The 26,437-nt window shown below is 43.4% G+C and overlaps 1 protein-coding gene across 2 annotated transcripts in view; it reads left to right on the forward strand.

Annotated features, from left to right (window-relative positions):
• The window catches only part of palm2akap2 (palm2 and akap2 fusion), a 157,691-nt gene that overhangs the window by 109,687 nt on the left and 21,567 nt on the right, over positions 1–26,437 (forward strand). For both annotated transcript variants that reach the window (XM_007892034.1, XM_007892033.2), the window contains exons 5-7: positions 4,509–4,623; positions 13,761–13,782; positions 20,346–20,447. In XM_007892034.1, coding sequence (XP_007890225.1) covers positions 4,509–4,623; positions 13,761–13,782; positions 20,346–20,447 — 239 coding nt within the window. The remainder of the gene's footprint in view (positions 1–4,508; positions 4,624–13,760; positions 13,783–20,345; positions 20,448–26,437) is intronic.

Below are 26,437 nucleotides of genomic sequence, written 5' to 3' on the forward strand. Positions count from 1 at the left end.
AGTGTAGTGCTGTGTTCTTGTAGGCAGAAGCAGCAGCCAGTTTAAATACAACAACCTACAAAGTTTATAAGCATAATTTTAACCTGTTAAATTTAAAGTAGCCTTGAAATGGCTCCCTCCTGCCTCTTATTCTTTAGAATTCAGACAGATTCAGCCTGTGCAGGATTGGCAATGTGTTTGCCCCACGAACAGTTCATCTGGAGGATTGTTGTTCAGAACACTGGAAGCAGCTCCCATCCCATATTGAATAGTGCCAATGGGACCTTGATTTAACATATCATCCAAAGCAAGGCACCGCCAATAAGCATTGATCCTCTAGCACTTCAGCAAAGTCCCATCTCTTTTCGAATAGTGCCATCTGGCAGACAGGAACGTTTGTTTAATGTCTCGTCTATAGGACCGCACCTCCAACAATGTAGCACACCCCCAGCACTGCATTAGATTGAGAGCAATAACTATATAGCTTCCAAGTCCTGACATGGGTTTGGAACCCTCAACCTTCTGAATCAGAGGTGAGAGTACTACCCAACTGAGCCGGACTGACACACACATACAGTGCAGCTCAGGGAAGAAATTTGCAACATACTTTGTGCAAAGCAATCCAGTCAGGAAATCCTCAGACTTGAGGCTGTTCTAACAACATCTCCACCTTTCTCAAAAATTTCCTGCTATTGTTAATATTCCAATCGATGCTTGGATCCCATACATCTGGGGAATGACAACAGCAAGCACAAAGGCATGGGATACCCCTCCCACACATGTTTCCTGAACATATAACCTTGACACGGCTTCCTGAGAGCTTGGACGCCCCACAGACTAGTTCTGAATGACCCAGAAAGCTCAACATTCCCTGGAATTCAAGGGAAAGTAATGTCAGAGCTTCCTGTTTTTTATTCAAGAGACAGATCATTCAGATCAGCTGACTGTTAAAGAACGGCACCAAGAATGCTCATTCAGAATACCCATTTGGTCACTCAACTTCAGTGAGTGTCAGAGCGACAATGTACAAGGGTTAGCCATGCTCCTCACTCATCTTGTTTTATCCCCCACCACACCCCCCCCCCCCGCCCCCCCACCCCCATACAGACCTACACAGAAATTATCTACACAAATATATACACACAAATCAAACCCACAAGCACATATAACAATATAGTAGATCATTTTTGGGGGAGGACAAGTTTGTAGAGCTATGGGGAGAGAGAGGGTGAGTGGGATTGATTTGGATAGCTCTTTTCAAAGAGCCGACACAGACACGATGGGCTAAATGGCCTCCTTCTGTGCTGTATAATTTTATGATTCTATGATGAAATATTGTGAGGGTTTTATGTACTTTTTACATTCCGTCAGTTTTCACAGAAGAGTGTGGCAGTGAAAAGGTTGGGATACAAGGGCGGGAGGTGAAGCAATCCGAAAGGCTAAGCAGAAAAGCAAGTGGTTCTGAGAAACTTAACGGAAATCAAAGTGGCCAAGTCACCAGGGACTAATGGTATGCATCCCAGAATTAATGAGGGAAGTCAGCAAGGAAATAGCAGAGGCTCTGACCACAATCTGTCAAAACACTCACTCAGAGTGATCACTGCCAAGCAGGATCCAAGCTATCTTTGCCCCGGACCTCTCAGCCTGGTTTTGACACTGTCATTATTCAGAAGGGTGGAACTCACTGCCAGAATCTGTGGTTATAGCCGAATGAATCATTGCATTTAAGAGGAAACTCAATGCATACATGAAGGAGAAGGGAATAGAGGGTATGAGAAAGGTATAAGACGTATGTGCTTTGGGATGTCTTGCTGATGTGATAAGCTGCAATATCAAATGTAAAGGTTAAAGTTGAAGGCTCATGTGAAGTATAAACGTTGCCATATATTAGTGGTGCTGAACTGCCTGTTCCATTGCTATTACCGCCTATGCCTCAGCCTGGTTCAATGATAGCACTGCACCACTGAGTCAGAGTTTGTAGGTTCAAGCCCTGCGTTGGGACTTGGAATCACATAGTCTAAGCTTGAACTCCAATGCAGTGCTGGAGGTGTGTTGCATTGTCAAAAGTGCTGTTCTTCAGATGAGATGTTTAAACTGAGGTCCCGTCTGCATGTTCAGGTGGATGTTAAAGATCCCATGGCACAATTTCGAAAGAGAAGATAATTTCTCCCAATCTCCTGCCCAATAATTCCCTGAATAAAATTGATCATTTGTTCCATGGCTGTTTGTGGAACATTGCTGTGTGCAATTGGACTGCCACATTTTTCCGACAAATACAGAATCATTCCACTTCAGAGTAACTCCTGTGAAGCACTTTGGGATGTCCACCCAAAGTGAAAGGCATTATACCAAATGCAAGGATTATTATATTATTATTAAGTAAATGCCTCCACTTGGCTTACTGGCAATCAAGTGAGTTTTCCCACTTTTGGCTCTTGCTCATGAGATATATTAAGAGGCATCAAATAAGGCATTTTGCAGAATTGACGGAATGGAGTTCTCTGGACTTGGAAACTGACGGTGATGTGTGACTTGGCGTTCTGTGTTTGAGTCATTACACAGAATCTACAGCATTGAAACAGACCATCTAACCCAACTAGTCTGTGCCGGTGTTTAAAACCAACATGCATCCTTCTCATCAAGAAGGATGAAAGAGAGGAGCCGGGAACTATAGACTCATCAGCTTCACATTGCTAGTGGGCAAACTTTTAGAAGCCACAGTATGGCATGTTATAATCACTTAGAGATACAAACACTGAGATTGTGTGAGTCTAGTGTCTTATAAAGAAAGTCGGAAATGTCTTTCAGAAGAGAATGAGAATTATGTGATCTTAATAAATTGTTGGTAGACACAAAATACATTTATTTAAGCATGAATTGCTTTTTAAGTAAATATATGCATGTATGCAAAAAAAAACCCAACATGTTCATTATGCTTGGTTTCCTCATTAGCATGTGTTAATTGGTAAGAAAATGTAATGGGGATGGGGGAGAGGAAGAGTCACTTGCTATATGAGATTTGTGACAAGACTGACAACTGCATCTCTTGCCGAGATTCCCACAGTTAGTTACTTCTCTCATTGGGGGACAGATGGGAAGGCCTAGGGGGTTATCGCAATGAAAGCACTTAATTCGACTACAGTGATTACAAGCAGTGACCTCTTTGAATGATAAACTTGAAGTTGAGATGTTGAGAACATTCATCGGAACCCCCATTGAAACTGCTGTTCTAAATTCACTCACATGTGTCTCCCTAGTTAGTTAACTGTTTATTTTGAGGTGAGACTTTGTGGTCATTTAAGGCGAGTGTTGTTGATGTTGACACATGTTTGCATTCTTTTTCTTCACTTTTATAAGTTCCCAGTTTGCACATTCTGTTGCCCTGAAAAAAATTATGCACATAAGATCAACATTAAGTTGGGGGATCTGTGGAATCAGAGGAGACACCAAAGGTCATACAAAGAGAGCTTGATAGGGAATGCAAATAATAATAATAATAATCATCCTTGCATTTGATATAGCGCTTTTCACGTCGGGAGGACGTCCCAAAGCGCTTCACAGAATGGACTGTAAAGTGAATTGACTGTATATTTGTGGGCGAACGCGGCAGCCAATTGCGCACAGCAATGTCCCACAAACAGTCGTAGATTGAAAATGACCAATTTATTATTGTTTTGTTTTGGAGGGATTATTATTAGGCGTGTGGAGTAAGGAAACTTGCCCAAGGTTTCGCCCTGCCTGGAATTGAACTCAGGTCTCTCGCTTGCAAAGCGAGTGCTCTAACCACTGAGCTACAGGACTCCAAATAGGTCGATAACTGGTGAATGAAGTTTAATTTTGATAAATGCAAGGTACTATATACAGGAAGTAAAGTTATTAGGCACTCCATGAAACTTCAAACTAAAAGAGATCTGGGCATGTTGTTTGACTAATTGTCATTTTACCATGTGTCAGGCAGCAATAAATAAAGCAAAGAGGATGTACGGCGATATTGCGAAGTCAGATGAGTTCAGATTCACAGGAATCATATATGTAGTAGAGTTTTGCATACAATTCTAGTTACTGTGACAAGGGAGCTCCCAGGCCCTCGAGGTAGTGCACAGGACAACAACAAAGGTGATTCCCCAAGTTAAAAGTTAGCAGTTAGACAAATCAGGGCTCTTCAGCCTTGAAAAGAGATATTTTGAAAAGAGTGGTTTTCAATGGGATTGAGATAGTAAACTCCAAACAGTGTTTTCAGATATGCTAAAGTAGCAGAACAAGAGCATACAGTTTCAACGTAGCAACGGGGGATTTTCAGACATACATCAGGAAGCATTTCTTTACACAGAGGTAAAAAATAATGACTAGAACAGGTTATCAGGAAGGGTGTTTAAGGCCAGCCCTCATGTAAGAAACACTTCAATGCTATAGTGGGAAGATGGTAGGTTGTGTGTTCTGGAGGAATGAGATCAAATGAGCTGAAGAGCCTTCTTCATCCAAATCTCTCTTGTGATCTTGTGACGTGAAAACCTTTTTATTTGTTGCAGACTTGAGGGAGAAATAGAAAACCTAGAGAGCGAAGAATCCCAAATAGCTGCCAAAGAACAAATTATTCGAGAAAAGTTGAAAGAGACTGAAACATCCATAGAAGACTTGCAGAAGGTAAGTGTCAAAACCTGTTGATACACAATGCAGTAAGTCTTCAAAGTGGCAATGCACTGACACAATTTCTGTTTCAAAAGCCACGCAGAGATTTTGGTTTGCATGTTGATTAACTGAAAGTGTTGACACTACTCAGAAAGTACTTCATGCAATCACGTCCAATCCTTAGCCCAAAAAATATACACAATCAAACCACCCCACTATCTTCCCATCACAGCATCAAGCTAGCTTTTTTAATGAGCCCAGTGTCCTGGCCCAAACCATCCTTCTTGGCAACAGGTTCTAGCTGTTAATTACATTCTGGGTAAACAAATACTTGTTGGTGTCTACCTGCTGAAGGAGGGACAGGGACTCTTCCAACTCAGCTCCCCTTAACTCTGCAAGCCAAAGTCCGAACATGTAGGATGGTCCTAACTGGACAAGCAGTGTAAAAGCTTGCCAGGTAGTGCTCGGAATGGCAAGCTATGCAGAAGTTCGCAGAAGTAGAGTGGGGCAAGACCGTGGAGGAATTTAATAGTGAGGATGAGGATTTTGAACTCAATCCTCTGCGGAATGGGAAGCCAAGATCTGGGCAAGGATGAGGCTCATGGAACCTGGTGCGGGAGAGGACATGAGCTGCAGAGTTCTGGATGGTCTGAATCTGGTGGAGGGAAGAACTGGATCTTCTTGTCCAGTATAAGTCCAGTAAGGAGCGAGTTGAGGTATTCTAGCCTGGATGTGATGAAAGCATAGATAAGGATCTCAGTGGCTCGAGGGGAGAGGTAATAGCAGAGGTGAGCAATGTTGTGGAGGTAGGAAAAAGATTAATGTGTCAGGGTATGGATGTGAGGTTTATAGGACAATTGAGGGTTGAACAAGACACCATGGTTCTGTACTGGTTTCATGAGGTGGATAGTGCATCCATGTAGATTGATGCTGTCAGCACCTGAAGCGAGAAGTTGCTGACAGGAGCCAAGCAGAAGAGCCAATCTTTTGTTGACATTCAACTGGAGAAAGTTGGCTCTCATCCACGTCTGACAGGCAATCGGTCAGAAAAGCAAAGGTGCTTGAATCAAGGTTGGTGGCAGAGAGATGTGGATGTCATCCACATACATATGGAAGTTAACCCATATCTGCGGATAACATCACCGAGTGGAAGCATTTAGATATTAAAGAAGAGAGGACCCAGGATAAAGCACTAAGGAATGCTGCATGTGACAGCGTGGTGGTGAGACGGATACCATAAGCTGATATGAAGTGGAGTTGTTGGCTTAGTTAAGAATAAAGTGAGGCAGCGACAGAATCATGAAGGTGAAGCTGAAAGGACAGGCAGTGGAGAAGATAGAATGGTCGACAGTGTCGAAGGAGGCAGAGAGAACCCTACACACCGATGGAAAGAATGTCATTGTGACTTTGTCCAGAGCAGTCTCGGTTTGGAGGAGTTCCTGTACAAGTTGAACCTGGACCATTCTATGGTGTAGCACAAACCATTATTTACTATTGATTTTGATGACCGGGCAGGGCGAAACCTTGGGTATGTTTCCTTCCTCCAGACGCCTGATAATAATCGCTCAAGAAAAAAAACCAATAATGAATTGGTCACTATTTTTGGGACTCTACTGTGTGCAATTGGCTGCCGCGTATCGCCCACAAATATACAGTCAATTCACTTTACAGTATATTCTGTGAAGCACTTTGAGACGTCTAGAAGACGTGATAAGGCGCTATATCAAACGCAAGGATTATTATTATTTACCATCAATTTTTCAACCTTTCATTATTGCACTGAAATATGAACACATTTGTACATGTGGGTTAAATTGCAATGAAGTCTCGTATTTTCTGTGGCAGTACAAGACTTTCCGCTGGGCAATATGGGTTTGAGTTGGATGGTGCCCAACACTCCAGTTTCCTTAATATGACATTTGATCAGTTTAATGGTGGTGAACAGCAAAAGCTTGGAGTTTTATCCGTTTACTACATTTTGTTGGGAGTCATTTTCAGACTGTATTTTACATTTCCTACCTCTCTCTCTCTCGAGTTACTATTGTTTCTTTTACATGTTGCCTCCCATAAGTCTGATTTGTAACCATCTGAAACAAATGAAAACATTTAGGAAAATACCACAAAACCGTGATACTTAGTTAAGTATAGTGTTGCATCTGGGTCAATGGAAAATAGCCATGTACTTGCATTATACATGCCTATTGAACAACAGTGTTTGAGAGGACTCAATCCATACTGCACTCTAATGTAATTACTTTTAACTGAACATAAATTGATTTACCTAGGATTTAAGCGGAACATTTTGTGTCTGTGTGTATTTTAGGAATGGAATCCTTCAAATACAATTGTGTAATTGGCCTGTTTTATGTGGACTAATTGCATAATAGTTTTTGATTTTGGTCACCATAAAATATGTGCATGGCAAACAGACCATTGGCATTGGCAGTGGTGATGAGGAACAGATCTCTGAGGTGTCTTATTTCTCCATGTCACTCCACCACATCTAGCCCATTATTTAGCAATTAAGGTGGATATTTGCAACTGATTTTGCTTTTTTTGCATTTTCTCAGCTTTCGGAAATCACAAATAGCCTTTCGCATCGGGGGGACATCCCAAGGCACTAATTTTACAGATATTATACATAAGACGTCTTTCGATAATTGCAGTTGTTTATATAGGCATATCAGGGAGACATGGAATCTTTCTAACCTGGAATCTTGCTTATGAGTTTGAAACCTGTGTCTTCTGGTTTTGGTCTTATGGTCTTTGCCTGATTGCTTCTATCTTTTATTTGCCTCTCAGCACCTATAACCCAGACTCTAGTCTGCTCCTTTTAACCATGGAAAAGATGTCCAGATCTATGAATCTCTCTTTGTATTGTAGAGCTCAGAGATCCAGAATCATCATTGGCCTTCTTCTCTGAATTGCGAAGGATCGACTTCAAAATCTTCACAAATTCCTTCACACACTTGCACCTCCCTACCTCTCTAACCTGCTTGTACCCAACTGCTCTGTTTACCCCTTTGCTCAACTAACACAGTCCTGCTGCACGTACTCGAAATGTATGATTTTTTAAGATCAGTTACGAAACACATGACACAAACCAAATCAAAAAGAATGTTGTAAATAAGCAATTTGATACAGAAATAACCAGGTCATTCAACATGCACACAAGCATTAAGTAATAGGTTCTTGCTACAGTATTCAGTTGAGTGAATTATAATGGGATTTAGCATGGTGCAAATCTGATCACTTGATTGTACTTTCAAGCTTAGTGATTTGACACATACCTTGGGCTGCTTCTTCTGCAGTAGTTTTTCTATGACAATTAGTAACTGAGTCTGAGGACCACTTTAGTTCTTTGTTAGGACAAGAGGGGTACTCCTAACAGGCTGCCACACATTTGTGTTGCTCTCAGTATTATTACTTGCCATAGAAATGCCATATTCTGGAAGAACTAAATAACAAGCTTGCAGCTACTTCCATTTTAAAGGATGAATCACAACAAATCGTTCTTCACTTCTGTTTTCTTCTTGTATTTTTGTGTCTGGGATGCAATCTATCTCTCCCTGGAGGGATGCAGCCATCTTGCCTAATTCTGGAGAATATTTGCCATAGGTTGGCTCTTGCCAAGGATTGGGGACCCCAGAGTGTACATTGGGTTAAGTGTTGAGTTTAACCAGCTAAAGCCACATAGCTTTACATTGAAAGAACTGCCTGGCAAGCTTCCTGCTGCTTGTTCAGTAAAGAACACACTACCTGTTAGGACTTTGACTTGCAAGTTTAACAGAAGTCAAGTAAGATGAATCTCTGCACCCAGTCTGTTCCTTCAAGTCCTGCCGATGAGCCAGGCAGGCCAGACTGGAATCAGGATTGCCCTGGAATATTGCGGACCCGCTTGGCTCAGGAACTGGACCTAGCCTATTTGCCTTGTTTGTTGCTGCCTCACACTGTTTTGACACAGTGAACGATGAGTCAATTAATCCCCCTAGATCTCTTTCAGCTTTCCTTTTGGCAAGTTCAACACTATCCATTGAGTACTTGTGTTTCCTATTCTTGGATCTATGTGTAGTAGCTTGCATATATCAGTATTAAACCTAGTTATCAGCCCCTGTGCATTCCTATCAATTTCTCTTTGTGGGCCCTTTCTGCCTCCTCTAATTCCACAGTCCCCCCCAACTTGATATCATCCTCCACTGGTTCTTTGAATTCAGGTCAATATACTTGAGGAACAGGAGGGGTTCCAGTGCAGATCTCTGAGGGATGCTGCATAATACCTGTCCCATTTTAGACCCAGTTCCCCTTACAAAGACCATCTGCTTCCTTCCCTTCAAAATTCAATTTTGAATCCATGTCCATGTCTTGCCCTTGATACCCTGTGCCCACTGTTTGTGGAGGAGTCTTTCATCAAGTGCTTTGTCAAACGCCTTAAAAAAGATATTTTATATATAGTACACCTTTTGAATAGAATGCCAAGATTACTACATCATATGGCTCGCAATCATGCCGATTCTCATCTGTACCTGATGTCCAGACAAATACACTTTCCAACTGCAGGCATTGGATAGTGATCAATAATAGGAAACATGACTGATTTATTTCCATTACAATTCATCTCACGCACACAGTTTATCCAGATTCATTGTAATGCTATCAATCTCTTGCACTTGGCAATTGGCCACACGGCTAGGTGCTATTTTACAATACTGCAAGAATTATCCAGTACATCATCCAGGAGCTTGAGCAGCAGGGAACCCCGAACAGATTCCTATAAAGCTCATTTATTTCTGTTCCCCAGAGAGAGCTTTATCAACACCTTCTGTTTCCTACAAAACGCTAAATACTGCAGATGTTGGAAATCTGAAACAAAAACAGAAATCGCTGGGAACACTCAGCAGGTCAGGCAGCATCTATGGAGAAAAGAAAGTGAGTTAACCGTTTGAGTCCATGTCCCTTCATGTTGGGGCATGTTGCGAGAGAGAGGCTTTTAAGGAACCTCTGTTAGCCCTTAAAACCCTCTCCTTCCTTTCTGTTTCCCATTGTCTGAGCCAGATTTCAAATCAACTAGCTATTTTTTAAATCAATTAGAGAAGCCTTAATCATTTAAAAGCTCTCAAAGGGGACTAAAATGCAGGATAGTAGCCTATGGTCTAGCCATGTTCGGACCCATACACGATTGTTGCTTATACAACAACAACAGCAACAAGATTTCATTTATAGAGCGCCTTTCACGTCGGGAGGATGTCCCAAGGCGCTGGACAGTTGGGTCAGGACCCGAGCAGGGGGGAAATGGTCAGGGTGAGGGAAGGGAGGGAGCGAGCGAGGAGGGGGTAGAGAGTCGAGAGCGGAGCTGAAGGCACGATCAAAGAGAATTATAGAATTAACCAGTGAAAATGATTCAAGAAACATCTGTATTCCTTATCATTAGTGGTTAATTATGTAACCAAGGGAACTTATATTCAAGTTGCATTCTGGCTTTCAACCAGCTCAGAACTTGAAATCTCCCTTGTGTGATCTTCAATGTTCAACCTCTATTGGTTACAATGTCTTATCTCTGTGGCATCATCTTGATCTCTTTCTGTGTACCATGTTTCACCTAAGGGCTCAGTGCTTTGAAATGTTGGTGTCCTTTGGACATCAGGCTTAAGAACTGAATGTTATGACAATAGGTGTCAGACGGGCTCAGTTATTAGAATTCTTGCCCCATCAGATGATTGTGGTTTCAAGCCCCACATTGGGACTTTGAGCTCACAGTCTAGACTGGCATTCAAATACAGTACTGGGGAATGTCTTTTTGATGAGACATTAAACTGAAGTCCCGTCTGCCTATTCAGGTGAATCCAATGACATTATTCAGAATGAGAAGCAAGTTTCTTCAAGTGTTCTGGAGAACAAACCTCCAAATAAATTTCATCTTTCACTTTACGGCTGTTTGTAGAACATTGCTGTGTGCTAATTAGCTGCATTCAGCCACAAAATACAGCGTCACTACTGTGAACCACTGAAAAAATGAAAGGCGCTATATCACGTGAAGGATTATTATTCCTGTTCTGTATATACTGCCTTTCACATTGGGAGGATGACTTGGCAGCCGAGAAGCAGGGAAGGGGAAAGATGATTGAAAGCACAGTCAAAGAGGTACGTTTTGAAATGGACCTCGAAAGAGGAGTTATGCAAGCCAGAGGGACTCCAGAATGGAGTTCCAGAGAGAGGAAGCAGCATGGCTAAAAATTCAACTGAGGTTCATTTATATTTTGGACTCTTGTACCTGCCTTTATGATGGACTGTGTCATGCCCAGCTTTCTAAACATCACCATGGAGACTGACTTTGGTGGGGGCATGTCCCCTTGATGTGCTAAAATATGTGCTAAATATTGAAGGCACTGTTTATCGGCCTCTTTGTCACCTTGACTCTATACCAATGCATTCAGAAATAGAATAGACTTCATGTTTTATTTATTTATTCCTTCTGAAAGTAATTTCACTCTGCAGTACAAACTGACTGTTTCAGCACCAGCCAGGGACTGGCTGAATCTGTGCATTTCAATTCTGACACCGGGGCCTATTCTGCACGTTGTGATCACAGAATCACCTGCTTGTTAATCATACAATGAAATGGATCAGTTATGATCTCGGAACACCTAATATTAAACATGGTTAGTCCAACCCCACTTTGTTCCTGGGGTCACTCAGGATTGGCAGGATTTCTGTTTGAATTGTCAAGGTAGATTGCCGTTCTCACCTCACTCTTGCTGTATAAACATCAACGCTGCTTTTACATACCACTTTGGCCATTGAGTTGAAACCTTCTCTGGGGGAAATGATAATATTGCACAAGAGTGGCAAATGGACCAGCTCAAGGGTACTCTGGACACAGCTCTGCACTGATCAGCTGTTGGCTCTGGAGTGAGCTGCTGAATATATAAAAACTCTGATCTGAAGCAAGCTGATCCTTGATGCAGCTGTTTGATTGATAAGTCATGTCGGTTCAATGAGCAGGTCAGCAACCAGGCATTGGAACTTTATGTAATTTTTTATGCACGGACTTTTCATTCTATTTTGCGTCTTTTTTTTGCTAATGTTTATGGTGTTCTCGGGGGTGGGTGGGTGGAGGGAGGTGTCAAGATAGGGGGAATAGGAATTTGTTTGAACTATCCTTTCTACCCCATATCCATGCCATGATCCTCTCTGCCTTCCCCCACCTCCGCAATACCGGCTCCACCACTGCCCCTCCCCCCTTCACACTGCCGAAACCCTTTTATCACATCACAACACGACTACGCCAACTCTTTGCTTGTCAGTCTTCCCAACTCTTCTCTACAAACTTCACATCCAGAACTCTGCTGCTCATGTCTTCTCCCACACCAGACTCCGTGACCCTATCACCCCCACCCTCGCCCGGCTCTACTGGTTCCCCATCTCCCAGAGGATAAAGTTCAAAATCCTCATTCTCGCCTTGAAGGCCCTCCACAGCCTTGCTCCTTTTTACCTCTGTAACCTGCGAACTGCATATGCTAACCTTGCTACACGTCCCCCACCCGGCCAGCCCTACCATCAGCAGTCAGGCCTTCAGCCTCTCTGCCCCCACCCTTTGGAACTCCATCCCACAGTTCCTTCGCCTCGCGCTCTCCCTTGCCTCCTTCAAGGCATGCCTCAAGACCCTACTCTTTGACTGCGCCTTCAAGCACCCTCCTACCTTCTCAGCCATCCACCCACCCTGATCCCAACTCCCTGCTCGGGTCCAAATCCATGACTGTCCAGCACCTTGGGATGACCACCTGACGTGAAAAACTCTGTACAAATGTAATTTGTTTTGTTGTTGAAAGAAATTTAAACATAAAGGCTGTATTTAAGAATTTTTCCGATTTCTGGGTGCTCTGAAATATTGCTTTAGGAAAATAAACTGAAACCGAAGTGGAATTTCTACCCACTGAAGTTCTGAAATGCTGGATTCAGTTGATACCAGACTTGAGATCCTGCCTTATAAATGAATCCCTCCCAAGTGCCTGTTCCCTCCTGCTCTTTGTTCACATCCACCGTAAGTCATCCGTCTTCGATTGCCCTCTGCACCCAATTTTGGCTCTCACTCCCAGCTCGGGTGCATAGTGTTAAGTGTTAAGTGGTTCGAGGGGTTCTCTGAACATGAAAGACACTGTCTAAATCTAAGTTATATTGTATTTTATATTAGTCTGGAGAATGGAAAACAAATCTCCATCATTCTGCAATACAAGGGTAACTGTATAGCTCAATCACACTGTAGCAATTCACTTCACAGTTATTGGTGCTTCATTGTGGATGGCAGTATGCGTCAGCTTGGGACGCTTGGCCTACATAGCTCACGGAGTCCCTTCACATTTGCTCGTGTGCTATGATTAATCTACGCAGCCTCAAGTTTTATAAAACCTTGGGAATTGTTCCTAAAAATACATTTCTGTATTTCTGGGCTGAACCCTGAATTCTGCCTAAATTTCCTGTTAACAGTTGCTGGTACAGCAATGTTGCAGGACAGAATAATAATAATTATCCTTGCATTTGATATACCACCTTATCATGTCTTCGAGACATCTCAAAACGCTTCACAGAATATACTGTAAAGTGAATTGACTGTATACTTTGTGGGCGAAAGAACCATAAAATATACAGAGGGAGCAAAAATGACTGTGGAACACTGGTTAATTTTTATATACTCGTAAGGGGGTGGGGTGGCAAGCAGCAAAATGTAATTTTACCTCTGCCAAAGAAATTAAAGTGATTGGGTAACATTCACATATAAAACGTATTGCATGCCAGACACACGTTCTTTCATGCATCAGTTGACAGATTGAGTCAATTGCTGCTGTGGAGTTGGTAGATTCCCATTTATCATTCCTTCTGTTAGAAGTGAGATGCTTGTCACCCATAAGCGTGAGGTGGTCACGTGGCAGTTTATGCAGATGCATTTAGCTGGGTAGGGTCTGTACGAAAAATCGAGTAAAGATTGCTTTGTGATGACAGTCGCAAAAATTATTAATCTGGGAAATGTATGCAAATATTATATTTTGTACAATTCAGAACACAACAAATGGAATTTTACAGTCAGACTCTGGATTCATTTGATCGTATGTTCTGCACGTTAAAATGTTAACATGCTCTTTCTCTTTTTATCTTCACAGAGTCTCTCCAATCCCGATGGAGGTGAGTAGGCAATTTCCTACGGTGTTTCAGACAATGTGTAGGCAGACATTAAAGGAATGCAGTGCAGAGCACTCACTCGCAGTAATGCAGAGGAGAGCACACTATTGCTGTATTATAATGCAATTTACATTCATATATCATGCCTTTATGTCGGGAGGATGTTCCAAAGTGCCTAGCAAATCTGACTGGACACCATAGCTGAGGGTGGGAGTAAAAATAAGTAAAAATGTGGTCAAAGAGCTACTTTTTGAGGCCTCGATCCACCCTACTTTTGTGACCTCCTGCAACCCTACTCCCCCAGCTATTCCTCCACTCAGCCTCTGTCATGTCCTCAGCCTGATGCGTCACACCAATGGTGTGTGAGCTTTCAGACATTCTGTGCCCACTCTCTGGAACTCCATCCTGGAGTCACTCCACCTCGCTCCCACCTTCCCCAGCTGTTAGACTTATCTTTAAATGAAGAAAAGTACACACTATTGCAGCAATGCAACAGAGAGCACACTATTGTATTAAATCAAAGGAGAGCACACTATGAAAGTCTAACTTCTGATAATTACAAACCAGCCCTAACTGTGACTTGCGTTATGTGAATATCAGATTCTGAAATTTGCAGTGAAATTTGTGGCCAGAAAATCCCGAACCAGCAAAGTCCAAAATATAGGTCATTAACAAAAGATGGATGGGAAATGGACTGCAGTTTGCTAACCATCCTTGTTTATTATTTACTGAGTAATATTGAGTCATTCACAGTTTGTGGGTTTGGTATCACAATTCAGTCCAACGTGCAATATTTGCAAAAGGAGAGAGAAGCCTTAATCTGAGATTGAATACCTCCATGGCCTCGACCCATCTTACTTTTGCGACCTCCTGCAACCCTGCTGCTCTGGCTAATCCTCCACTCAGCCTGTTTGATGTCCCTGCCCGATGAGCCTTCCGTCACCTTTCCCTTCTCCCACTCACCTCAGCTTCCCCTCTGTTCAATTTTCTGTATCTGCCTGTCTTAGTTGGCATCACTCTTGCCTCTGAGTAAGGTTATGGGTTCAAGACCCACGTCGGGACTTGTAACCCATGTAGTCTATCCTGGACATGCAGTACTTAGGCATGCTTTATTGTTGGAGGTGCCGTCCTTTGGATGAGATATTAAATCGGGGTCCCAACTACTGTTTAAATGATCCCATCTCACTATTAAAAAAGAGAAGGGAGTTTCTCCTGGTGTCCTGGCCAACAATCCCCTAGATAAAATTGTTAATTCAATTCATGGCTGTTAGTGGGACATTGCTATGCGCAACTAGCTGCTACATTCTCCCATAAAGTACACAGTCACTCCACTTTACAATAGATCTTGTGAAGCGCTTTGAGATGTCCTCCTGACATCAAATCACAATAGCAAATGTAAAGATTATTAAATTGGGCTGCAAGACAGCGATGTGAATCATTTTGAGACATCTTCCTGACATGAAAGCATTATAGAATTGTCATTTGTTGCTGCTATTGATGGGTCTCTTTGACTGAATCAGATTGGATGCAATGATTTCTAAGGTTCACTTCACAGTTATTAGTGCTTCATTATGGATGGCAGCATGTGTCAGCTTGGGACGCTTGGCCTAGATTCCCAAAGACTTTAAATTGCAAAACAACAACTTGCATTTATATAGTTCCCTTCACACGGGGTAAGCATCCCGGAGGTGGAATTGCATAAGGATCACTTACAAGCAGAGAGGCTAACAATTTGGACATAACCTTTATCAGAACTAAAGTGATGAGGAACGGAGAATTACTACTAATAATAATCCTTGCATTTGCTGTAGAAGCTGTAGTGCCAAGATGTCTCAAAGTGCTTTATAGGATTCACTGTAAAGGGTAGTGACTGTATGTTTTGTATGTGAACTCGGCGGCCAATGTCCCACAAACAGCCATGAAGTGAATGACCAATTTTTCTGGTGAATTGTTTGCCAGGGCACTGTGAGGAAATCCCTTCTCTTTTCAATAGGATAGCTAAACAAGATATAGGAGAGTAGTACAACCAGCCAAGAAAACAGCTTATAGGCAGAAGCTTAAAAAATGTAAACTAATCATTACAAACAAAAAAGAAACAGTTAATCGAACAGATTGTAAAATGCTGATCATGCTGTTGTTGAGGAGTGGTGTCCCATTATAACTTGCTTCTTTAGAGAACAAATTCAGTTACAATGGAGTTCCACTGTGAAACCCATTGATTGTGCATGCGCGTAGTCAGCCGTCTTGTTTCCTCCACTCTGGTCAGGTTTCACTTTAAAATGCCATCATTTGGGTCATTAGATCACCACTGGAATCACTTCCTGTTTGCTGTGAGTGAGCAAAGCAGGAAATTACATTTGGCACCGACTTGATGGCCCTAATGTCGGCCATTTTAATTTCCTATGCTTAAAAAAATCCATAAAATGATAATAATAAGAATACTCCTTGCATTTGATATAGTGCCTTATCACGTATTTGAGACATTTCAAAGTGCTTCACAGAATATACTGTAATAGTGAATTGACTGTATATTTTGTGGGTGAAACATGGCAGCCAATTGTGCACAGCAGTGTCCCACAAACTGTCGTGGATTCAGTGACCAAATTATTATTATTTTCTTTTTGGCTGTCGACTGCCTATGTTCATGCATAGTGAAACCAGCTATCATACCTTGCTATGGTTGAGGTTGGGATTTTATGGATCCACCCAATGCATTATAACGAGATGTTACTCTCGCTGGAACAAGCAAGAGATTGTGAAATTGGAAGCAGTACTGATTGAGCTGTGCAAATGATTCTAATTGTTTTCCATTACATAAGAATGGTAAAATAATATTATGGTTCTCATTAAATGGATCCACAGGGATGATCTTGGAATAGGTTTTCCATATCTAGATTCAACTAAATCGGGCCAAAAGATAGGTCAACATTTGGCTCCAAATTGGACTAATTGGATTTGAAGTAGTCTGTCCCTTTAAAAATGATAGGGATCATTACAGAATATCCTTTATCTCTGATCCTACATCGACTCTTTATGGCATGGCTGGGGAATATGGCCCCATGCTTATATTCATATCCTGATGGGTGGAAACCAATGGAAGAATAAATCTTGAGTTTCATCTCATGGCTTGTTTCTGAAAGTTCACCAATAAACTGGAGGTGGTTGGGGGGACTGGGCTGAGGTACCTGGATTCCATTGCAAGTTCCTAGTACTCCAGTGCGAAGGGCAAAGTAGAGTTTGATAGTAAAAACACAATGAGAGGTAGTAGGAGTGAGTCACTCACTAACCTCTTGTTGAGGGCCAGAACCCCAAAACTAGTGCAGTGTTCAAGGCTGATCTCAGAAATGTTCCAATATTCTGCTCCACATAAAGATGTGAAATGAAGTCTGTGCCCACAATTCCCCATATGGAGAACTCCTGACTTCATTAAGTTAAATGTAGGTGTCTGTCAAGTCACTCATTTCATGATTGTTTGTGCAACATTGCCGTGTGCACAATTGGCACCACACTTCACAATAAAATCCTGCAAAGCGTTTTGAAATGTCTGGATAATGTGATAAGGTGCTATATCAAATGAAAGGATTACTACATGTTTTTTTTCCTGCAGGTACCATTCCAGTCAATTTTATGTCCTAAGCATTTTAGGACGGGCTTTCAGACATTCTGTCCTTGCTCTGTGGAACTCCATCCCAGAATCCCTTTGCCTTATTAACTCCGCTCAATCTAAGCCCACCTCAAATCATACATTTGACTAAATTTTCGGTCATCTTTCTACTTCCCCTCTTCTTCGGCTCCTGCCACCCAGTACAGGTGTCCAGCTAACAGTGTCAAGCACTTTGAGACATCCTCCTGATGTGAAAGTTGCTGTATAAATGTGAATTACATTATTTATCATCATCCCATGCTTTATGGTGGCACCATTTACTCTATCATTTTACCAACAACCACTTTTTCAATCTTATTGCCTTTATCAGCCTCAGGAATTCAACATCATCAACAACAAATTACATTTGTATACCGCCTTTCACATTGAGAGGATATCCCAAAGCGCTGGACATTCAAGGATTTGGACCTGAGCACGGGGTTGGGATCAGGAGGGGTGGAGGGCAGGGGAGATAGGGGTAGGAGGGTGGCTAAAGGCGTGGTCGAAGAGGAGGTTTTGAGACATGCTTTGAAGGAAGCAAGGGAGGGAGCAGAGTGAAGGGACTGTGGGATGGAGTTCCAAATGGAGGGGCAGAACGGCTGAAGGACCGACCGTCGACGCAGGCCGGGCAGGGGATGTGGAGCAGGCCAGAGCCTCTGAGCGGAGGGAGTGGACAAGTTGATATAGCATTAACAGGTTATAGAGGTAGGAAGGAGTAAGAGTGGAAAGCTTTGAAGGTGAGGATGAGGATTTTGAACTCTATCCTTTTGGGGTGGGAAGCCAGTGGAGCTTGGCCATGATGGGGGTGATAGTGTCCCAGAGCCTGGTGCGGGAGAGGACACGAGCTGCAGAGTTCTGAATGATCTGCAGCTTGTGGAGTGAAGAGTTGGGAGTTGGCATAGTTGAGCCAATTTATGTAATAAATATGTGGATGAGGGTTTTGGCGGCCTGAGGAAAGAGGCAGTGGCAGAGCCTGCTGACGTTGCGGAGGTGGGGGAAGGCAGAGTACGTCATGGCACAGATGTGGGGTAGAAGGGACAGTTGAGGATCAAACAAGACCCCAAGGTTCTGGACTGGCTTAGCAACGTGGAGTGTGCAATCGTGGATGGTGATGCTGCCGGCTCCAGAGGTGAGGAGGCGCTGGCGGCAGCCAATCAGGAGAGCCTCGGTCTCCTTGATATTCAATTGGAGAAATCTAGCTCTCATGCAGGTCTTGATGTCTGACAGATATTCTGTCAGGACAGCAGTTGTCCTGGAGTCGAGGGTGGATGCAAAGAGATAGATGGTTTCATCTGTGTACATGTGGAAGTTGTCCCCATGTCTGCGGATATGTCACCAAGAAGGAGCTTGTACATGTTGAAGAGAAGGGGACCAAGAACAGAGCCCTGAGGAACGCCGCACGAGATGGTGTGGGTGCTGGAGAAGAAGCAGTTTGCGGAGACTTTTAAAGTGGAGACGTTGTGAAAGGTAGCATCTGAATTATTCAAGGACAGGACCATGAAGGTTGAGGTGAGAGGAGAGGCAATGAAGGAGGATAGAGTGGTCGACAGTGTCGAAGGCAGCAGAGAAGTCAACAAGGATAAGGAGACAAAGCCTTGGTCACAGATGGACAAAATGTCATTTGTGACTTTGACCAAGGCAGCACTGAAACCAAATTGGAGGGGTTCGAAGAGGGAGTAGCTTGAGAGGAAGGAGTGAAGCTGGGAAGCAGCAACTCATTCCAGCACCTTGGAAAGGAAAGGAATTGAATATTTACCTGTAGTTTGAAGATTAATGAGGTACTGACATTTGTAGCTTTGCTTCTGTATCACCTACAAGAAATTCTACCTGAGTGACCTGTATAAAGAGGATCAAGCGGTGAATGAATCACATCTTGACGGTGAATATGCTTAGAGCACCATTTCAGAGGTTTGATACCCTCACATGTATACCCAGTGACGTCCTCATTGTTAATATCATGCTACTATTTTCAGAGAGCAAATGATCTTGGCTACAGCCCACAATTACAAATGGCAGCAGACTGCAAAAGCACATACTACTCCACCTGTTAATATTACATTGACCTTAACACATTCAAAATGAAGAGGGTGAAAATAAAATTCAGCACGGGGGTCTTGTATGCAACGATTTCCAATAGGAATCTTTTGTAAGAAAAGTAACTTAAAACACAATGCCCATTCACAGAATTGACACAGTCTACATTCAGAGCAGATTTCCCATGGGTCAGTGTGACAGTTGTAATGTGAAGCAGTCTCCATTTGCTTTCTCATTTAGGAACCCTGTTAGAAATCTCTGCATTGTAACCCTAATGTCAGAATCATCTGTTTTCTGTTTGGGTTGTGGCTGAATCGCATCCTGTAGAAACATTATGCATTCATTACTCATTCCAGACCCAAAGTTTTGCAGGAAGTAAGACTGCGCACATAAACACCCAACAAACTCCCCCTCAATGAAAAGAAGAGGGAGGACGTGATGGATTTGAGGCAGAAAGTGCACTGTGAAAAGGCTTTGCTATCTCACACATATCCGAGTGACAGTGGGTGGCCTTACACATTGCTGGTTAGTTTGTGAAATGGCAATGTTGCTCAATCACAAAACGCAGCGGTACCCGGTGATCTGTAATGTGGGCGTGTCACTGACCCTATTCAAAATCTAGAACCACTGACTGAATTAAATAATTAAGCGAAATGTAGACGAGCCTCTTGGACCCAATATTTCCTGCCTCAGCTACTCTATTTAGCACCAATCATGAGACTGCGATTCTGCTCATTGTTTCCTCTTATCCAGCTGTTCAGTGCAAAGCCTGGTGCTTGTGCTGCCTTTTATTGTTCTGGTTAATACACTGCTCTCAGGGACTCTGCTGTCGAAGCAGCGAGCCTAATACTGCTGCCACTCACTTTATTTCCTGTTTTTCCACCAACAGATGCAGTAAATTACATTTTTTCGCGGATTCCCAACCTTCCAAGTTTGTACTCACAAAGGACAGAGGCAATAAAAGGGGAGGACGGGACAGAGAAGGTTGCGGGTAAGTCGCAGACTAAAGCATTGAACTTCAACAATGTCCAGATATTATATCAAACTTTAAAGTGATAGGAGGTCTCTGCTGGCATAGTGGTTAGTGCACTTTTGAAACAAGCAATTTTTTTTTAATGTGTACCATCTAATATAGATATATATATATTTTAAAATGCTTGTGATCAGTCTATGCTATTGAATGCAGGCTATGTGTGGTTCTGGGAGTTGCGTGCCTGGCTGCACCTTGTCCTCTGATTCAATTATATTTAGAAGTGTGCATTGAAGAGAAACCAGATCATTTCTGTGTAGTTTGTATAAAATGTGGCTCCTTGGTTTGTTTGTGATTCAGCACAAATTAATGCTCAGAAATGGGCATTGCCTGCGATAGCACCCGGCTGACTCACTTTCCAGAATACAGTCTGTGGAGGCTAATTTGCTCTACAGACTGAAACCTTTTTTTCTATATAGATAGAGAAGAGAAAGAAGGTGAATGTGAGGATATATGACAGTGGGCAAATGTAAGGCTTAATAGAAGGCAGATGCAGTTATTTGCCAGTCGTTGTATAGCCTCTCTTTAAAAATACCACAGTGGTAATTAAATAGTTTATTAGTATAAACCATCAGGTTTGCCAGATTGCCTTCTGACCAATCAACTCAAATCCCACCACTCCACCTCCTTCCTGGGGGACACCGTTTGCCTCTCCCTGCACCCCCTCCATTCTGTCCGTCTATCTCCCCTGGATATGTTTTGGGCGTGGTACGTGATGTGGTACTTTAGTACTTGATTTTGAGGCAGCTCCAGGGATATGGGGAACAATAGGGAAATGGAAATAAAAGTATTGCTTTTATAGGAGCCAGAACAAACACGATGAGCCGAATGGCCTTCTTCTGTGCTGTAAATTTCAGTAGTTCTAAAGAGATGAGCAGACCTGCTGGGATCTGAATTTTGAGTATTCTGGTCCCATATACATTTCTCAATCAACCGAGTTACCCAGGTCATGATGCTACATGAACTGTCTACAGATATTCAACATCTCAAAAGATTAATGAAAGGGATCAGTGGGGCACATCCTTCCAGTAATGGGCAATTAAATGTTGGCCAAGCTCTCCCTATTTTTTGATATTTTCTACCAAGGATCACTTTAATTAATAATAATCCTTGTATTTGATATAGCGCCTTATTACATTGTGAAGTCCTGTAGTGTAGTGGTAAGAGCACTCGCCTCGCAAGCGAGAGTACCCGGGTTCAATTCCCGGGCAGTGCAAAATATTGGACAAGTTTCCTTACTCCACACGCCTCTGTTTACCCAGCAGTAAGTAGGAACCCAGTTGTTAGTCAATTGGCGGATTGCTTTTCCGGGGGTAATAATATCTTAAAAATAATAATAATAATAATTTGGTCACTCAACCAACGACTGTTTGTGGCAAACCGTGGCAGACAATTGTGCACAGTAATGTCCCACAAACAGTGTGGATTCAGTAACAAATTTTTTTGAGAGATTATTACCCACGGAAAGCGATATGCCAATCAACTAATAACCAGGTTCCTACTTACTGCTATGTAAACAGAGGCGTGTGGAGTAAGAAACATGTCTAAGGTTTTGCCTCGCTTGGGAATTGAACCCGGGTCTTCTTGCTTGTGAGATGAGTGCTCTAATCACTACATTACGGTAATCTACCACTTAATTGGAATCATCAGCAATATTTTACAACACAAGAAAAAGATAAGAAAGCACACAACAAGGCCATGTCAAATATCTTCACAACCATGTCAAGTATCACCATACCCAAGCCTTTCATTTGCTCATTCACTGCATTTTCACTGAAAATTCTGTATAGAAATTAACCTTGCTGGTGAAGGTGGCTGTTGTGTTTGCTATAAAAACAGTCACGACACTTCATGTAATCTGTTGTGAAGTGTTTTGAATGGTTTGATTTATAGACACTATAAAAAAGCATTTTTTTTATCCATGAAAAAACTCCAGAATATTCATCCATTCCTACATTTCCGCTACTCAAACACCGACATAATTTCATCCACAAACAGCATTCCACCACCTCACATTCCTAATAGTACTGAAATTATTGCGTCAATTGATTGTTTATTTCAGTCTTCATCTCAGTCTAAAATATCCAGAATTCTTCTTAACTAGTTACTTAGCCTGTTCTTTATGGAAGGAATCAATTAGTGCATCATCAATTACTTTTGATGGGAATCTGTTCCAAAAATGCGTTGAAAGTCTTTCAATCTCTATATTCACTTGAGACTTTCATAAATCTGACCTCTGGTTCTACTCTCATGAGTCAAACGATCTGCTCATACCAGCATCATCTATGCCTCCTATCATTTTAATGATCCAAATCATATCCCCACATTCTTTTCATTAGTAAACATAATTTGAAGTGAATCAACCTTGGTTCCTGCTGATGATTTCTATCCAGTCATCCTGTGGAAAAGTTGTTTGTGTATGGATGTTTGATGGTTTCCAAAATCAAAATGACCTGCTCTGTTGCCTCTGGTTTCTTCACTTCCTCCTCCCATTCTACCCTTCCCATCTTCCACCTTCCCCACAATGACCTCCCTTATCTCCAACTCCTCTCCCCACCTTTCATATTTTTGACCCCATCACCCCCTTTATCCTTTCCTGCTCGAGTGCAGATGGTGGGAAAACTGGCCTGACAGTTCACCGCCAACTGTGGTTCGAGCATCTCCACAGCTACCGCCGTTCTTTGACTTGTGCAAAAACGGCCTTCTACTTCAACATCATCTTGGAGGCTAAACACAATCCAAAAATCCTTTTTTCTACCACCCACTACCTCCTCCGTGCCCCCCCCTCAGGCCTCCTCAATCTTCATATTAAATGCCAAGTGCGAGGAGCTCATGGACTTCTTCTCTTCCAAAATACTTAACATCCGTCAGGCAGCCTCATCCACCTGCCCCTTATCACCCACCACCATGTCCTCTCTGTCCCCCTCACCTTCCTCATCATCTGCTCCTACCACCACTCCCATTCTACATTTCTTCCTCCCCATCTCTCCCTCCTTCCTCTCACCCACCATCACCTCCATGAAACCCACCACCTGCTGTCTCGACCCCCTCCGCACCATCTTACTGGTCACTCAGCTCCCCTCCTCTGCCCACGACTGGCTGACATCATCAACCAGTCCCTCTCCTCCGGATCAGTCCCTGCCTCCCTAAAAACTGCTGTCATCACCCCTCTCCTGAAAAAACCCTCCATAGATCCCTCAAACCCCAGCCACTACCGCCCTATTTCTAACCTGCCCTTCCTCTCAAAAGTTCTGGAACGCGTCGTTGCCAATCAACTTCGCGCACACCTCTCCTCCCACTCCCTCTTCGAACCCCTCCAGTCCGGTTTCCGCCCTGCCCACAGTACAGAGACTGCGCTTGTGAAAGTCCCAAACGACATCCTCTCTATCTGTGACCAGGGCTCTCTCTGCCTCCTTGTCCTCCTGGATCTCTCCGCTGCATTTGACACAGTTGATCACGCCTTCCTCCTCCACCGCCTTTCCTCCGTCATCCACCTCAGTGGGACCGCACTCGCCTGGTTCAAGTCCTACCTCACAAACCGCCAGCAGTACATCTGCACAAACGGCTTCTCCTCCCGCTCTCACCCAGTTACCTGCGGGGTACCCCAAGGATCCATCCTTGGCCCCCTCCTTTTTCTGATCTACATGCTCCCTCTCGGGGATGTCATCCGCAGACATGGGATACACTTCCACATGTATGCAGATGACACCCAACTCTATTTTTCCACCTCTCTTTGCGACCCTCAGTCCCCTGAAGTTCTGTCAGCCTGCCTGTCAGATCTCAGAAGCTGGATGAGCGCAAATTTCCTTCAGCTGAATATTGACAAGACGGAAGCTATACTCTTCGGTTCTCGTCAATGTCTAAAATCTCACGACTCTCACCTACTCCACCTACCCAACCTCCTCCTAAAACTCTCTCAACTTGTATGCAACCTAGGTGTCAGGTTCGACACCCAATTATCCTTCCTCCCCCACATCTGGTCCCTCACCAGCACCACCTTCTACCACCTCCGACCTATCTCCCGTCTCCGGCAATACCTCTACCCAAAAACCGCTGAAACCCTGGTCCATGCATTTATCACCTCTCGGCTGGACTACTCCAATGCCCTCCTCGCTGGTCTCCCATCCACTACCACCCATAAAATCCAAATCATTCAAAACTCTGCCGCCCGCATTCTCACCCGCACGAAACTCCACTCCCCGATCACCCCAGTTCTTGCCAAACTGCACTGGTTGCCTATTCCAGAGAGGATCGATTTTAAGATCCTCACCCTTGCATTCAAGTCCCTGCACTCCTCTGCACCCCCCTACCTAACTGACTCCTCTCTCCTCAAAACAGTACCCGTTGCCTTTGTTCCTCTGGGTCTGGTCTCTTCCTCGTCCCCCGAGTCCTCCGTTCCACCTTCAGCAGCCGTGACTTCAGCCCCGAGGCTCTGGAACTCCCTTCCTCACTCCCTTCGTCTCACTCCCTTCCTTCCCATTTTCAGGTCTTTGCTGAAGATCTTTCTTTTCAACCGCGCCTTTGGTCACCTTCGGCCCCCTCCCCCTGGCTCGGCCCCAGGATCCGTTACTGTAAAGCGCTCTGAGACGCCGTCCGGTGTGGAGGCCGCTATATAAATCCAAGCTGTTGTTGTTGTGGTTGTTCCTCCATGCAGTTTCTCACATGAAACCCACCACTTATTCCCTTGATCCCTTTTCAACACTCCTCTGTCCACAGTGATACTCTCCCCCCTCTAATAGCATCAACCTCACCATTTACTCTGGGAAAATACTCCTCTTCAAAATCCATCATCACTGTCCACTTCTATCCAAAAAAACACACTTGACCTGTTCAAACTCTCCAGTTACTATCCCATGTTCAATCTTCCCTTCCTCTCCGTGGGCCTGAAATAAACTGTCACCCTCCAGCTTCACTCCTTTCTCTCCCACCATTCTCTCTATGTGTCCCTCCAATCCAGCTTCCACCTTGCCCTCAACACTTGTGAGGCAACCTTGGTCAAAGATACTCATAACGTTATTTCTGCCTGCAACCTTCGCTTTTTCTATGCCTATTGTTCCTCCTTAATCTCCCCGGTAGTGACTGAAACTTGTGTGCCAATAAGTGTGTGAATGTGTGTGGTGGGGCGGGCGTATATAGGGGGAGCCTGTGGAGGACAAGCCAGAGGTCTGAGTTTGCAGAGTGGAAGGAGTAGACAGGAAAGAGGGACTGGAGGAGATGGCAGAGGTATGGTGAAGCAAAGGGATGCAGTGATATGAAGATCAGTGGGAGGATCTTGTGGTAACTGTAATAAAAGAAAAGGGAAGCTTTGACTGCAGTGTTATTTTGCTGCTAAGTCAATGCTAAATTTTGTTCTGATGGACCTCACCAGGTAGTCATGCATTACTGCTGTTGAAATCCTAGCATTATTTTTTNCAACCATTAATTAACAATGATGAATACAATAATCCTAAATAATCCTTGAATTTGACATGGTGCCTATTATTAAATAGCCTGGTTGCCACGCTTTTGGCTCTTTAAGATAACTGCAATGCTCAACGAGCCGAAGCATTCTATTTCTTCTCTTCAAGGTGTCAACTCATGCTCCACCTTGTTCCCTCTCTCCCCATCTTCAAATCCCTTCTAACATCAAGCCCCTCACTCGTCCCCTTCTTCAGTAACCAATGCTGCTGTTCTTCAGTGCTTTATGCTATTCTCTTATGTGCAAAGCACTATTTAAGTGCAAGTTGTTGTTGTGACGCTTGTAAAATAAGGGCTTCGAAGGACTTTAGGGGAATGAAAATGTTTTGTGAATCACTGGGCTGATATTCCAGTCAGCATTCCGTGTTGCAGCTTTGGCAATGTGAAATCACAGTGGGAAAATCCCATTAGAGGCCAGCATGTCAGCATCCCTTACACAGAATGCCAAACGGAATTCCAGCCGTCTGATATGTAAATACCTTGAGCTCCTCTCT

This window comes from Callorhinchus milii, unplaced genomic scaffold, assembly GCF_018977255.1.
Source record: "Callorhinchus milii isolate IMCB2004 unplaced genomic scaffold, IMCB_Cmil_1.0 Scaffold1, whole genome shotgun sequence".
Taxonomy (NCBI): domain Eukaryota; kingdom Metazoa; phylum Chordata; class Chondrichthyes; order Chimaeriformes; family Callorhinchidae; genus Callorhinchus; species Callorhinchus milii.